The sequence below is a fragment of the Pecten maximus genome, chromosome 15 (assembly GCF_902652985.1).
Source record: "Pecten maximus chromosome 15, xPecMax1.1, whole genome shotgun sequence".
Classification (NCBI taxonomy): domain Eukaryota; kingdom Metazoa; phylum Mollusca; class Bivalvia; order Pectinida; family Pectinidae; genus Pecten; species Pecten maximus.
In genome coordinates, this window is record NC_047029.1 from 34,235,898 (window position 1) to 34,252,967 (window position 17,070).

The 17,070-nt window shown below is 35.0% G+C and overlaps 1 protein-coding gene across 5 annotated transcripts in view; it reads right to left on the minus strand.

Moving 5' to 3' along the window:
• LOC117343475 (putative sodium-coupled neutral amino acid transporter 11) overlaps positions 1 to 17,070 on the minus strand; it is a 78,177-nt gene that overhangs the window by 6,258 nt on the left and 54,849 nt on the right. For 3 of the 5 annotated variants that reach the window (XM_033905842.1, XM_033905840.1, XM_033905838.1), the window contains 8 exons: positions 10,372 to 10,513; positions 7,687 to 7,761; positions 7,215 to 7,273; positions 6,468 to 6,543; positions 5,558 to 5,626; positions 4,402 to 4,407; positions 1,855 to 1,964; positions 112 to 191 (listed from right to left, as the gene is read on the minus strand). In XM_033905842.1, the coding sequence (XP_033761733.1) occupies positions 112 to 191; positions 1,855 to 1,964; positions 4,402 to 4,407; positions 5,558 to 5,626; positions 6,468 to 6,543; positions 7,215 to 7,273; positions 7,687 to 7,761; positions 10,372 to 10,513 (617 nt within the window). Of the gene's footprint in view, positions 1 to 111; positions 192 to 1,854; positions 1,965 to 4,401; positions 4,408 to 5,557; positions 5,627 to 6,467; positions 6,544 to 7,214; positions 7,274 to 7,686; positions 7,762 to 10,371; positions 10,514 to 11,917; positions 12,134 to 17,070 lie in introns of those variants that run through there. The other 2 variants (XM_033905843.1, XM_033905839.1) reach the window with 2 other exon arrangements.

A 17,070-nucleotide genomic window follows, 5' to 3' on the forward strand; every position in this document is an offset into this window, starting at 1 on the left:
GCCCCAACCAGGACGCTCTGATGATCAGTGGGGGTAATGAGTAGGTCTGGAGCGATTCTGACAGTCGTATAATTCTGTTATCATGCTTCCCTTTGTATATGGTCAACTTACATGTTGTGAGCAAAGGTCCCGAGTCGGATACAGATGCATATTAGGATAAAGAGCACCAGTACTAGAGACAGAAACGCCCACTGGAAAATAAATCATTCTCTTTACTGACATCATGTGGTCATTGAAAACACAGACAATGCAATATTAATTCTATATCTGGACAGGAGAGTAATTGTTATAAATGGAGTACGCAATACAGACTAGCTATACATAAACAGGTTCAGTTGTTTGTACATTTCCTGTGTCTGTAACACAGATCAATAGATCCGAGATAAGACCAATCGCCGCCATTAAATATCAATTAGGGTAGAATTTCTATATTTGATGTAAAATGTAGATTAAGGTTAAAAATGACGCATACACCTGAATACGTTTTTTACTAATAGCAGACCAGACGTATATGTATGACGTCACTCAAACTGTTACAACATTCTCGGGAGTACATTTTGTTTGCGATTTTCTTATATTTACTAGTTTAACTCATGATATAATTGTTTTATAAAAAGTCACTTCCATATGGTATACACGAGGTTACGAGGACCCGATAAGTGATGTTAACCGTACCTTCGTCTCGGTTACTACAGTACATATTTATTAGGTTGATAACACCCTATCATCACCTCAATGGAAGTTCATAATCAAGCAATGATTAAAGTGTTCAAACACGCTTTGAAAAGGATGTTTAAATGTTTGTGCGTTATCACGAATTTCTCTATATTTTAATATAACGACAATATGACGCATGCTTACTCCACTGAATTTTGTTATATCTCGATATGACGATATTATGACGTATATTCCCTTCACTTAATTTTGCTACATTTGGATACGTCGTTATAATGATATTTTGGCGTATATTTATTTCACTGAGCTTTGCTATCTCGATATGACGATATTATGATATTAACTTACTTTACTGAGCTTTGCTATCTCGATATGACGATATTATGATATAAACTTACTTTACTGAGTTTTACTGCACTGTATCTCGATATAACGTGGTTATGATATACTCACTTACTTTACTGAGCTTTGCTATCTCGATATGACGATATTATGATATTTACTTACTTTACTGAGCTTTGCTATATCTCGATATGACGATATTATGATATAAACTTACTTTACTGAGTTTTGCTATATCTCGATATAACGACATTATGATATATACTTACTTAACTGAGTTTTGCTATATCTCGATATGACGACATTATGATATATACTTACTTTACTGAGTTTTGATATATCTCGATATAACGACATTATGACGTATATACTTACTTTACTGAGTTTTGCCATATCTCGATATAACGGCATTAGGATATATACTTACTTTACTGAGTTTTGCTATATCTCGATATAATGACATTTTGATATATACTTTACTGAGTTTTGATATATCTCGATATAACGGCATTATGATATAAACTTACTTTACTGAGTTTTGCTATATCTCGATATAACGACATTATGATATATACTTACTTTACTGAGTTTTGATATATCTCGATATAACGACATTATGATATATACTTACTTTACTGAGTTTTGATATATCTCGATATAACGACATTATGATATAAACTTACTTTACTGAGTTTTGCTATATCTCGATATAACGGCATTATGATATATACTTACTCTACTGAGCTTTGCTATCTCGATATGACGATATTATGATATAAACTTACTTTACTGAGTTTTGATATATCTCGATATAACGGCATTAGGATATATACTTACTTTACTGAGTTTTGCTATATCTCGATATAACGACAAAGGTAAAGTGACGAGTAGAGTCGCCAGGAATATTATAAATTGTCTGTTGGCAAGAATCGTATCCCCTAACGTGTCTGAAAGAAAACAAATAGAGAGTGTTACGCGGCATTGACGAATATGACGTAATCAGCCGGATATGTCGAAATTATGGGTAAAATCATGTTTAATTAGAGTTAAGGTAAACATGTATATTTCAAAGTTATTTGATAAAACAACGGAAAGACAATCCAAAGTTTGTAGTTATTAAAAAGTCATTACTAACAGAGTCGTTGTTTTATCGAATTCATTGAAAATGAAGTTGTAATTTAAATTTATTGACAATTAAAACACCAATAGTTCAATGAATTATACAATGTTTTATCAAAAGTAGAATAACCGAACATTTTCTTATACAAATATAAAGACATTAAGAAAAAAACAGTTATTGGTAAATAAAATATCCGATTCTATAAGTCTACTTGGTAAGTTGAATGAATAGAAATTGCGGACACTATAAGCCCCGACTACCTCAGTTGGAAGCGTATAAGCTACATGTACAATAAAAAAAGCAAATTTACTTCTCCATTTATATGTGAAACATCCCCGAGGTCGCAATCGTCACAATTCAATCTGAGAAGACATGTATGTATAAATAGATAAAAGTAAGCAGGGCTCACATCAGTAACTAATGCGTGTGGGGGCTCACATAGATATTACGAACCCCTCATCAGTAAATAGTGCGTGTGTGGGCTCACATAGATATTACCAACCCCTCATCAGTAAATAGTGCGTGTGGGGGCTCACATAGATATTACCAACCCCTCATCAGTAAATAGTGCGTGTGGGGGCTCACATAGATATTACGAACCCCTCATCAGTAACTAATGCGTGTGGGGGCTCACATAGATATTACCAACCCCTCATCAGTAAATAGTGCGTGTGGGGACTCACATAGATATTACCATCTCCTCATCAGTAACTAGTGCGTGTGGGGGCTCACATAGATATTACGAACCCCTCATCAGTAACTAGTGCGTGTGGGGGCTCACATAGATATTACCATCTCCTCATCAGTAAATAGTGCGTGTTGGGGGCTCACATAGATATTACGAACCCCTCATCAGTAAATAGTGCGTGTTGGGGCTCACATATATATTACGAACCCCTCATCAGTAAATAGTGCGTTTGGGGGCTCACATAGATATTACCATCTCCTCATCAGTAAATAGTGCGTGTTGGGGCTCACATAGATATCATCAACACCCTTATCAGAAAATAGTGCTTGTGGGGGCTCACATAGATTTTATCAACCCCCTAATCGGAAAATAGTGCTTGTGGGGGCTAACATAGATATCATCAACCCCCCTAATCGAAAAATAGTGCTTGTGGGGGCTCACATAGATTTTATCAACCCCCTTAATCGGAAAATAGTGCTTGTGGGGGCTAACATAGATATCATCAACCCCCCTAATCGGAAAATAGTGCTTGTGGGGGCTCACATAGATTTCATCAACCCCCTAATCGGAAAATAGTGCTTGTGGATGGCTCACATAGATTTCATCAACCCCCTAATCGGAAAATAGTGCTTGTGGGGGCTCACATAGATTTCATGAACCCCCTAATCGGAAAATAGTGCTTGTGGGGGCTCACATAGATTTTATAAACCCCCCTAATAGGAAAATAGTGCGTTTGGGGGCTACTACAGATATCATCAACACCCTCATCAGTAAATAGTGCGTGTGGGGGCTCACATATATATCACTAACCCCCTCATCAATAAAGAGTGCTTGTGGGGGCTCACATAGATATCATCAATCCCCTAATGTGAAAATAGTGCTTGTGGGGGCTCACATAGATATCATCAACCCCCCTAATAGGAAAATAGTGCTTGTGGGGGCTCACATAGATTTCATCAACCCCCTAATCGGAAAATAGTGCTTGTGGATGGCTCACATAGATTTCATCAACCCCCTAATCGGAAAATAGTGCGTTTGGGGGCTAATACAGATATCACCAACACCCTCATCAGTAAATGGTGCGCGTGGGGGCTCACATAGATATTCCACTCCCACAATCGCTGAATATGAGTGCTTACATACAAATATACGATCCATCACCAGTAAAACAATGTGTGTGCTAACCTATGATAACTTTTTTAAAAGTGCCCAAAACCTGACTTTGATGGATTAAGTTTTGACCAATTAGAACCGAAATATAATCAGGAGTATAATTGATTTTTCCATATATATTTAGGCGGTTGTAAAGTTTAGCTTTTGAGACCCAAATCTAGGAGCCATCGAAATATATAATCTGTGGTAGCTCTAGATGGCGTGAACGGGAACTTGGAGTTTTGATGAGTTTATAAGATATCTGTCCACATCTTTCACTATGGACACAAAGATAATATGATTACCACTATCCTTGTATTAAGTTTGGATTTACAAGTGTTTAAAATAAAACAAATTGTTCTGCGAGATTAGTCAGGTGTTCACCAGTGAAAAGCTTGAATTACTATTAAAAGAGAATTCTTACGAGGTCCTGGAAATTGAATGAGAAAATAAAAAGAAAAAGAAAAATTAATTAACTAATTGAGCAGCAGCACTACACGATTAATCGGTTAGTTGTCTTGGTAACGCACACTTTGCATGGATTACATTAGACAGACTACATATTCCTTGATTACTACAGTGGCCGGTTAGAGCCAATTAGCAAACATCGCAATGTACATTACAGCTCCCTCGACCTCAGGTTGGATCCAGCGAGGAAGCGAAAACATGGTGGCGACAAAACGAAATCACCCATACCTCCCTACCTCCCTACATCGCTCCCTCACAATCGCGATCTGGGTCTGTCGCTGTCGAGTGAGATTGCGAAGTAACGATATATCTCTAATCGACCACTACAAAATACTGCAATTTTAACAACTGTTTATGTGTAATTAAGTTAATGAGTACACATTTTGATGACATCACAAATTACGTTGAATAAATTCGATTTCTTGACGAACCAAACCTTTGATTATAAGAGTGATCTCCCCTGGTTATATCTTATTGGAGTAATCTGCCCTTGTTACCTTAGCCTGACAACCTCCTGTCACCTCCCTTGCGTACGCTACAGAAAGGGACGGTTTTCGTAGCGAGTAACCATCTTTAGTAGAAATACTTATTATAGCGTGTTCGCATCTTAATTACGCCATGGTCATGTTTACTCCCACTGAATCAACAAGCGTAAATAGTGTCATCGTCAATAGCACATTGGACAATGTTGTCCTGAAGTCATTTGGAAAATGAAACTTAAGGTCCTCCTCGTTTGTTTACCGACCAAAGGGGATCTAGTACTAATATTACCTCCATCGCTTAGACAGAAAATAACCATGGTTACCAACTACCGGTCCTTCGTGAGCGGAGAGAAGAGAACTAAGGGAGGAAATCAGTCTATCGTTACATATGATCAGAGTGATTTCCCCTTGTTATATCTTATGAGAGTAGTCTCCCCTCGTTTTATTTCTTAGAAATCCACGTCACAGAATTGAAAATGGATTACATTTCTGACGAAAACGGTAATAACACACTACTCAAAATTAAAATTTTAGAAAAGAAAATTAAAAGCGTTAAAATTTGTTCCTATATTATGTGTAAATACTCATACTTACAGGCCCCCAAAAGTTGTTAATAGAATATTTACTTACCTTCTCCACCTAAACTAATTATAACTTTGGTAATGGTGTCTCCTATGATGACTTGATAGCTTATCATTGCTGAAACAGAAACAGTTTATTTTCTGAGATATCTTTCGGTTTGATTAAAAAAGTATAGTTATATCTATATTAGTTTATAGTTTGTATTTTCTTGGTACATTGTACAGTGTATATATATTTTTCGTATCGTATTTTGTATCTTACATTGCGTAAATGTGAAGCAACACTGCCTCAATGAATATTTTATTTTTATTTATTTATCTATTTATTTACTCTCAAATATGCACTTACATTTTATCGCCAACTATTGTTTGAATGGAAGGAATGACAACTCTTGGTAGACTGTCATATATTTGAACGTTTGTGTTTAGAGTTATCTCCCTTACATGCTAAATATTTTCAGAACTTTCTCCGATACGTTTCTTTAATTTAATAGTCCGAGATGTTATAAATGCAATGAATGTAAAATAATTTGAATTTTTATTGGACAATCACTGACAACGTTGATGCAAAGAATGATTTATATCATTAACTTAAATTTCAACAGATCACGTTATTTGCACACCAGAAATTATTATAAGTTATAAACCATTGTATAATTGTTTTATATACTGTAGATATAGATGCTTTTAGTCTGCATCCATTGTGTATCGTATTAGATCGTATTAAATAAGAGAAATATTAAGAATGTAACTCTATTGGCAAGTTAAAGTACTGTTCCTTGTCTGGGGAAGCGTGTTACCTTCATTCTTGGCACAAAGACACATTGAATGCATTATATTATCACAAAATAAAAATGTCGATAAAGGCTGATTTTAAAATAATCAAAGTGTAATCAAATAAACATTCAAAATTTTAATTTTAACCAATTCCGTGAAATTTTGAAATAAATTGTCCAAACCTATAAGTGGATAAAGAAACTGGAGGGTGGTCAGGATGTAGAAACCCGGTCGTCCACACGCCACTAAGATCATGTCCTGTAACATAAACACTCAGTATTATTGATATGTTCTCTTCCACTTGTTAAACACTGACACCCCCTTACAGGACAGCTGTGTTTACTCAGAGAACATGACAAGGTATTGGCGGAATATGGCGCATCTCTTTTATGACAATTTACTTATTCTTACTTATATTTTGCATTTAACACATTTGAGATTGAATTATATACGTAGGAGGTCAATATAGTTCAATGCCTCTGTTATGGAGGGGACCCTTGATCAGACACTCTACTAAATGAGAAAATATCCCTAGCCAAGTCAGTAGGAAGCAATGCGTATTAAACGGATTACATATTCTGGATGACCGATCTCTTCCACATCCTCCACTGTTTTCAAATGGTTACAATCATACATGAGACCAAGCTGGCTTTTTTGCGAGTCTCTAGAGACAGAACACCAGACTCTATTGAATGAGCTTAAGGAAAGTTTCCCTCTTCGATTTGGGATAAGTATATACACATAATGTATGACCCTGTCTGGCGACGGAGGCTGGAAAACAAATCCTTACAATGGACACTAGACGGATATAGTCTGTCGTGTGAAGTCATGACTAATTAGAACACATTCGATAATCTCTGGGTGATCGGATCTTTTATAAATATAGATATTTATTGACGATACAATTGTTACATTGTTTCGGTACATACCTGGTAACTATTTGTGTTTGATAATTTCCCCGCCTCGATTAGAATTATCACTGAATAATCTGAAACAAACAAACATATCTAGACATTATCACATGACTACTGTAATTTACATATCGCATAAATATGTACGCTGGTGTGTTGTCTGGCCCTTCTTTTCCAAAAAAAGTCGTCCGTTACGAATCCAGGCACATTTATTCATACTGAGTTTGGCATACCGTAAAATGAAAGCCATTCGTTTTCTGTGTGAGTACAAAGGTTAGGCCATGACCCGGCCGTCAAGTTATATAAGTATGTACCTCTCTGTACAAGAGAATAATTTTTTTTTAAATCCGTCTTACAGAATCACACGTTTTCAATGTAACAGAACACGGAGAAAAAACTCACTAATTGATTTTCATTATGTTTGAGAATCTCGAGTCCTAGCGGAATTTGCCGAATTCTTACGATTACAAAAAGTAGGAAGCATACTCACCTGTTATGAGAGCTACTAACATTAACAGGAAAATCCCAAAAACAAATCCCGCCTGCTTCAGTGCGAATGGTATACCTGTCAACAACAGTTTATATTACACCTGTCAACAACAGTTTATATTATACCTGTCAGCAACAGTTTATATCACACCTGTCAACAACAGTTTTTATTACATCTGTCAACAACAGTTTATATCATACCTGTCAACAACAGTTTATAGTATACCTGTCAACAACAGTTTATATTACACCTGTCAACAACAGTTTATAGTTTACCTGTCAACAACAGTTTATACAGAATGTAGTATACCTGTCAACAACAGTTTATATCATACCTGTCAACAACAGTTTATATTACACCTGTCAACAACAGTTTATATTATATCTGTCACCAACAGTTTATATTACACCTGTCAACAACAGTTTATATCACACCTGTCAACAACAGTTTATATCACACCTGTCAACAACAGTTTATATTACACCTGTCAACAACAGTTTATATTACACCTGTCAACAACAGTTTATAGTATGCCTGTCAACAACAGTTTATAGTATACATGTCAACAACAGTTTATATTACACCTGTCAACAACAGTTTATATTATACCTGTCAACAACAGTTTATAGTATGCCTGTCAACAACAGTTTATATTACACCTGTCAACAACAGTTTATATTACACCTGTCAACAACAGTTTATATTATACCTGTCAACAACAGTTTATATTACACCTGTCAACAACAGTTTATATTACACCTGTCAACAACAGTTTATATTACACCTGTCAACAACAGTTTATAGTATGCCTGTCAACAACAGTTTATAGTATACATGTCAACAACAGTTTATAGTATACCTGTCAACAACAGTTTATATTATACCTATCAACAACAGTTTATATTATACCTGTCAACAACAGTTTATAGTATACCTGTCAACAACAGTTTATATCATACCTGTCAACAACAGTTTATATTACACCTGTCAACAACAGTTTATATTACACCTGTCAACAACAGTTTATAGTATGCCTGTCAACAACAGTTTATAGTATACATGTCAACAACAGTTTATAGTATACATGTCAACAACAGTTTATAGTATACCTGTCAACAACAGTTTATATTATACCTGTCAACAACAGTTTATATTATACATGTCAACAACAGTTTATAGTTTACCTGTCAACAACAGTTTATATTATACCTGTCAACAACAGTTTATATTACACCTGTCAACAACAGTTTATATCATACCTGTCAACAACAGTTTATATTACACCTGTCACCAACAGTTTATATTACACCTGTCAACAACAGTTTATATTACACCTGTCAACAACAGTTTATATTATACCTGTCAACAACAGTTTACATCGTACGAATCCTGCTAAATCACATAATTCTAAATCCTATTTTTTTGTATTTCTTACATTGAATCTTCAAACATGGTGGATTACTAAGTATGCGTATGTATAATTGTATTACGGAGAGGACATTGATAAGTTGTGATAACTTGCGTTCAATCCTTTTGTGTATTGTTAGCTATAAAATTGATTAAGATTCAATTCCTGTATCACTCAACATCCGAACATTTGAGCAGAGATGCTCTCACAACAAAAAGGAAAAACAAACATGATTTTATCATTAATGATATAATAGCTAGTCGTACTCTCTATAACCAGGACTTACCCCTTGAACCAGGACTTACCTCTTTAACCAGGACTTACCTCTTTAACCAGGACTTACCTCTTTAACCAGGACTTACCTCTTTAACCAGGACCTACCTCTTTAACCAGGACTCACCTCTTTAACCAGGACTTACCTCTTTAACCAGGACCTACCTCTTTAACAAGGACTCACCTCTTTAACCAGGACTTACCTCTTTATCCATGACTTACCTCTTTAACCAAGACTCACCTCTTTAACCAAGACTCACCTCTTTAACCAGGACTTACCCCTTTAACCAGGGCTCACCTCTTTAACCAGGACTTACCTCTTTAACCAAGACTCACCTCTTTAACCAGGACTTACCTCTTTAACCAAGACTCACCTCTTTAACCAGGACTCACCTCTTTAACCAAGACTCACCTCTTTAACCAAGACTCACCTCTTTAACCAAGACTCACCTCTTTAACCAGGACTTACCCCTTTAACCAGGGCTCACCTCTTTAACCAGGACTTACCTCTTTAACCAGGACTCACCTCTTTAACCAGGACTTACCTCTTTAACCAGGACTTACCTCTTTAACCAGGACTTACCTCTTTAACCAGGACTTACCTCTTTAACCAGGACTTACCTCTTTAACCAGGGCTCACCTCTTTAACCAGGACTTACCTCTTTAACCAGGACTCACCTCTTTAACCAGGACTTACCTCTTTAACCAGGACTCATCTCTTTAACCAGGGCTTACCTCTTTAACCAGGACTCACCTCTTTAACCAGGACTAACCCCTTTAACCAGGGCTCACCTCTTTAGCCAGGACTTACCTCTTTAACCATGACTTACCTCTTTAACCAGGACTTAACCCCTTTAACCATGACTTACCCCAATCGTTGTCAACCCCGTAAAACAGACAAATAATGAATATTTTTCACAGTTGTTTTTAAATTTTGAGTTAGGGAACATAATGTGACAGCCTAACCTATAAAATACATGTCCCCTGGAACACAAACTGCTTACCTATGACACCAGAGCCGATGATAGAGTTGATAAAATTGAAGCTTGTCATCGGAATATTACTACGGAGACGGCCATCGTCCTTTTCCTCGACCAACTGGCGTGTGTCACCCATACTACTGGTCTCCGAGAAGTCAGACATGGTCTGAAAGGTCAAGGTTACAATAAAAGTTCAAGGTCGGCTATTTATATCTACTGTACCCACTGCATGCTGTCAGTGGTTAGTGAGTCAACTACTGATTGGAGCTTGTAAGTTACATTACTGCATCTTTAATAGTTCAACATAAGTATGTACATACATTTGTAGAAACATCAATTTCAATAATATATATATAATATGTAAGTTAGGAGATGGACAAAACAATAGGGGTAACTTGTAATAGGAAAACAGGAACATTCATGTCAAGTGGTCATGATATAGGTCTATAAAAAAAAGTAAAGAACTTGGACCCACAGCACAACGAAAACACAGTGTAGTCGCTTTTGTCGATATTCCTCACGCCAGACTGAGTTTGCCAAGACGTATTGTGTACATGTGCTCAATAGAATGTGCAATGTGCATATCAAGTTTACGACCATAAACCCCCCCCCCCCCCCCTGAACGTCCGTAATCCGCCCTATCGGTATATCTTTTAGATTGTTTATTAATATTTTGTTCGGTAATGACTCCAGAGCACTTCAAAAAGTACAACTGAACAATAGATAATAGATAACAATAGATAACAATAGATAACAATGTGTCCATTACCGCTATCACAGAACTCTCGTTAAGGCAGCTATCCGTTTACATCGATTCTTTATAATAAACCTTTGTATACTACCATTGTAGCGGCAAACAAATTGTACAATTGGTTATATTAAATAAATAGTTGAGATTCTTTACGTTTACCGATCATTCACAGAACTGTCACATGATTTAAATTTCAAAATGTCAAGACACTCGGTCATAAGGATTTAGTATCGCGAAACAAACAGCCTGGATGATAAAAACAAACGTCTTTTGATGGAAGGATTCATTCGTAAAATCTGGAAATCGTGCAACTTCAAAGAAATTCTCAACCGACGGCTGAGATTTGTTAATGTTTATCTACGATTAAGAATATCATCCGTTAGTTATTCCATACCCCCACGCACATGTACTTTACTGAAATGTTGAAGACAAAATTTTCTATCTGTTGAGTTTTAATACAAATAAAATGACAAAATCACATGCATTATAATATCGGCTAGGTAATTCGACCTGGATATTTTTATATCTTTCATATTTGTTTTTCATTTCTTTTATTCCTTTCAGCCTTACGGCCTATCAGTAAAAAAAAATCTTGTACATGAGTTACATAAATTACAGTATGGCATATACAACAAGCACATTAAATATAGAGAATGAGACATCATAACATCACTGATTAGTTTAATTATTTCCTTATTAAGTAGCCTCATATATAAAACAACCGCATTTCAAGTGAAAACTTCCAACTATAGATACTTATCTGAGCGATAGGTGGCGTCCTAGTGACGTTTTAAGAGTAACGAGAGTGATGATAAATACCATTGATGGAACTAAAGAGTATGTGGAATCCATTATCAGTTACAGACATTCCGTCCCAAAACAAGAAGTATATCCGGGGTATCTTGTTGTAGAGTTCCAGTCTACATCTGTTTAACCAACATACTCATATATATATATATCTTTAGTGGAAGAATGATTGCATTCTTATTATATGTCACAATTCACAGAACGGGCACCTGCCTGGTAAATCCACAATTCCTGACTGACAACAGTTGGTTTTGTAATAAGATGGTTGCGGTATACGTGTACTTGCTACCTGTATACTGAGACTTCAATGGATACTTGTAGGTCGAGTCCAGTCAGCTTAATCGATTAAAAATATCAGAAATATAATACTAGATTTAATGTAATTAGTTAAATATCAGAACATGCGTGTTTAATGCATGCGTGTAAACTATTTTGAACCGTAAAATAAATACATAATTTTCAGAATACATAATTTTGGATCCTATGACCGATTTAAAATTGACATTTCTATGTCATCAAGCGGACAACACTTTAATGAATGAGACCTATCGGTAATGTATATCTATCTGGAGACACACATGTCGCTAATGACTTTCCCTGTTGTGTATATAATTATATGTAACATTTTAAAAGGTTTTCAGACTGTATTTCACGATACCAGACATATTGACTTACTGAATTGTAATGTTACCTTTGATTTTAGCCCAGGACCTTTAAGATTTGAGATCTCTACACATGTTCGATATATCTGAACGCCCCTATGAGATATCCAGGGATGAACACTATATTCATTATTATATTGATCTCCTGTATGTTATCAACAATGACGTCATCACCGTTAAATATGATGATTGTGTAAACTTAGATGTGCTGACGATCTGACAGCTGTTATAAATAATGTCTTATCAACATACTGTATACGCGGCATGCAGTTGTATCAATTACATGTGTTAACTAACAGTTGTACCAATTACATGTGTTAACTAACAGTTGTATCAATTACACGTGTTAACAGTTGTACCAATTACATGTGTTAACAGTTGTACCAAGTACATGTGTTAACTAACAGTTGTAACAATTACATGTGTTAACTAACAGTTGTAACAATTACACGTGTTAACTAACAGTTGTATCAATTACACGTGTTAACAGTTGTAACAATTACATGTGTTAACAGTTGTACCAATTACACGTGTTAACAGTTGTACCAAGTACATGTGTTAACAGTTGTACTAATTACATGTGTTAACAGTTGTACCAATTACACGTGTTAACAGTTGTACCAATTACATGTGTTAACAGTTGTACCAATTACATGTGTTAACAGTTGTACCAATTACATGTGTTAACTAACAGTTGTACCAATTACACGTGTTAACAGTTGTACCAATTACACGTGTTAACAGTTGTACCAAGTACATGTGTTAACAGTTGTACTAATTACATGTGTTAACAGTTGTACCAATTACACGTGTTAACAGTTGTACCAATTACACGTGTTAACAGTTGTACCAATTACATGTGTTAACTAACAGTTGTATCAATTACATGTATTAACAGTTGTACCAATTACACGTGTTAACTAACAGTTGTATCAATTACATGTATTAACAGTTGTACCAATTACACGTGTTAACAGTTGTACCAATTACATGTGTTAACAGTTGTACCAATTACCTGTGTTAACTAACAGTTGTATCAATTACATGTGTTAACAGTTGTACCAAGTACATGTGTTAACAGTTGTACCAATTGCACGTGTTAACAGTTGTACCAATTACACGTGTTAACAGTTGTACCAATTACACGTGTTAACAGTTGTACCAAGTACATGTGTTAACAGTTGTACCAATTACATGGGTTAACTAACAGTTGTACCAATTACACGTGTTAACTAACAGTTGTACCAATTACATGTGTTAACAGTTGTATCAATTACATGTGTTAACTAACAGTTGTACCAATTACACGTGTTAACAGTTGTACCAATTACATGTGTTAACTAACAGTTGTACCAATTACACGTGTTAACAGTTGTACCAATTACATGTGTTAACTAACAGTTGTACCAATTACATGTATTAACTAACAGTTGTACCAATTACATGTGTTAACAGTTGTACCAATTACATGTGTTAACAGTTGTACCAATTACATGTGTTAACTAACAGTTGTATATACAGTAAACCGCGATACACTGCCCTTTGTTTATATACAGTAAACCGCGATACACTGCCCTTTGTTTATATACAGTAAAACCTCGATACACTGCCCTTTGTTTATATACAGTAAACCTCGATACACTGCCCTTTGTTCAAATACAGTAAAACCTCGATACACTGCCCTTTGTTTATATACAGTAAAACCTCGATATACTGCACTTTGTTTATATACAGTAAACCTCGAAACACTGCCCTTTGTTATCATAAAGTAAAACCTCGATATACTGTCCCTCGTTTATATGCAGTAAAACCTCGATACACTGCCCTTTGTTTATATACAGTAAAACCTCGATACACTGCCCTTTGTTTATGTACAGTAAAACCTCAATACACGGTCCTTTGTTCATATACAGTAAAACCTCGATACACTGCCCTTTGTTTATATAAAGTGACACCTCGATACACGGTCCTTTGTTTATATAAAGTGACACCTCGATACACTGCCCTTTGTTTATATACAGTAAACCTCGATACACTGCCCTTTGTTTATGTACAGTAAACCTCGATACACGGTCCTTTGTTCATATACAGTAAAACCTCGATACACTGCCCTTTGTTTATGTACAGTAAACCTCGATACACGGTCCTTTGTTTATATACAGTAAAACCTCGATACACTGCCCTTTGTTTATATACAGTAAACATCGATATACTGCCCTTTGTTTATATACAGTAAACCTCGATACACTGCCCTTTGTTTATGTACAGTAAACCTCGATACACTGCCCTTTGTTTATGTACAGTAAACCTCGATACACTGCCCTTTGTTTATATACGGTAAACCTCGATACACTGCCCTTTGTTTATATACAGTAAACCTCGATACACTGCCCTTTGTTTATATACAGCAAAACCTCGATACACTGCCCTTTGTTTATATACGGTAAACCTCGATACACTGCCCTTTGTTTATGTACAGTAAACCTCGATACACTGCCCTTTGTTTATATACAGTAAAACCACGATACACTGCCCTTTGTTTATATACGGTAAACCTCGATACACTGCCCTTTGTTTATATACAGTAAACCTCGATACACTGCCCTTTGTTTATATACAGCAAAACCTCGATACACTGCCCTTTGTTTATATACGGTAAACCTCGATACACTGCCCTTTGTTTATATACAGTAAAACCTCGATACACTGCCCTTTGTTTATGTACAGTAAAACCTCAATACACTGTCCTTTATTTATATACAGTAAAACCTCGATACACTGCTCTTTGTTTATATACAGTAAAACCTCAATACACTGCCCTTTGTTATTATAAAGTAAAACCTTAATATACTGTCCCTCGTTTATATGCAGTAAAACCTCGATACACTGTGACAATCTCTCTTTTCATACACTGTATATAAAATGACAATTTTACGAGTTTTACTGTAAGGTATACATACACCTTTGTACATTTTAATGACTTAACAATACTGTAATCAACACCTGTCTGTATCTGTCATGAATATCAATTATTAAATATCGACTGTCTTATTGTTCCTTCTCACCAATAATTTGCACTTCAGACAAATAATGATGGGACAATCCTAGATTAAACCGAGCTGGAATTGATTACAGATATCAGGAGTTTAGGTGGAAGTCGTGTTGGCTGTCTGCTATTTTCGCTTGAAGCCAATATTCAGAGCGGTTATTCCATTGACGATTGGTTTATTGACAAAACCCGAATAAAGCCGTTGAAACGTTTTCCTAGTGCATCATATATCTGTCAAAAAGTGAATATTACCAGTTTTTTCATTATCTGCCTTTTCTTAAATGTTACAACAAAACGCCCACGTAGAACAATCCACACATTGTAGAATCTTAATACAACTACACAGTGTGTACACTCCAAACGTTATAATGTATAGATACTCCAAATGTTACACTGTATATATACTCCAAATGTTACACTGTATATATACTCCAAATGTTACACTGTATATATACTCCAAATGTTACACTGTATATATACTCCAAATGTTACACTGTATATATACTCCAAATGTTACACTTAATATACTCCAAATGTTACACTGTATATATACTCAAAATATTACACTGTATATATACTCCAAATGTTACACTGTATATATACTCAAAATGTTACACTGTATATATACTCCAAATGTTACACTGTATATATACTCAAAATGTTACACTTATATATACTCCAAATGTTACATTGTATATATACTCAAAATGTTCCACTGTATCTATACTCAAAATGTTACACTGTATATATACTCCAAGTGTTACACTGTATATATACTCAAAATGTTACACTGTATATATACTCCAAATGTTACATTGTATATATAATCCAAATGTTACACTGTATATATACTCCAAATATTACACTGTATATATACTCAAAATGTTACACTATATATATATATATATACTCAAAATGTAACTATATACTCCAAATGTTACACTTATATATACTCCAAATGTTACACTGTATATATTCTCCAAATGTTACACTGTATATATACTCCAAATGTTACACTGTATATATACTCCAAAGGTTACACTGTATATATACTCCAAATGTTACACTGTATATATACTCCAAATGTTACACTATATATATACTCAAAATGTTACTATATACTTCAAATGTTACACTGTATATATACTCCAAATGTTACACTGTATATATACTCTAAATGTTACACTGTATATATACTCCAAATGTTACACTGTATACATACTCCAAATGTTACATTGTATATATACTCCAAATGTTACACTGTATATATACTCAAAATGTTACACTGTATATATACTCCAAATGTTACATTGTATATAAACTCCAAATGTTACACTTAATGTACTCCAAATGTTACCCTATATTTATACTCCCAAATATTACAATGAATGTATACTCCAAATGTTACACTATAAATATATACTCCAAATGTTACACTGTTTATATACTAAAAA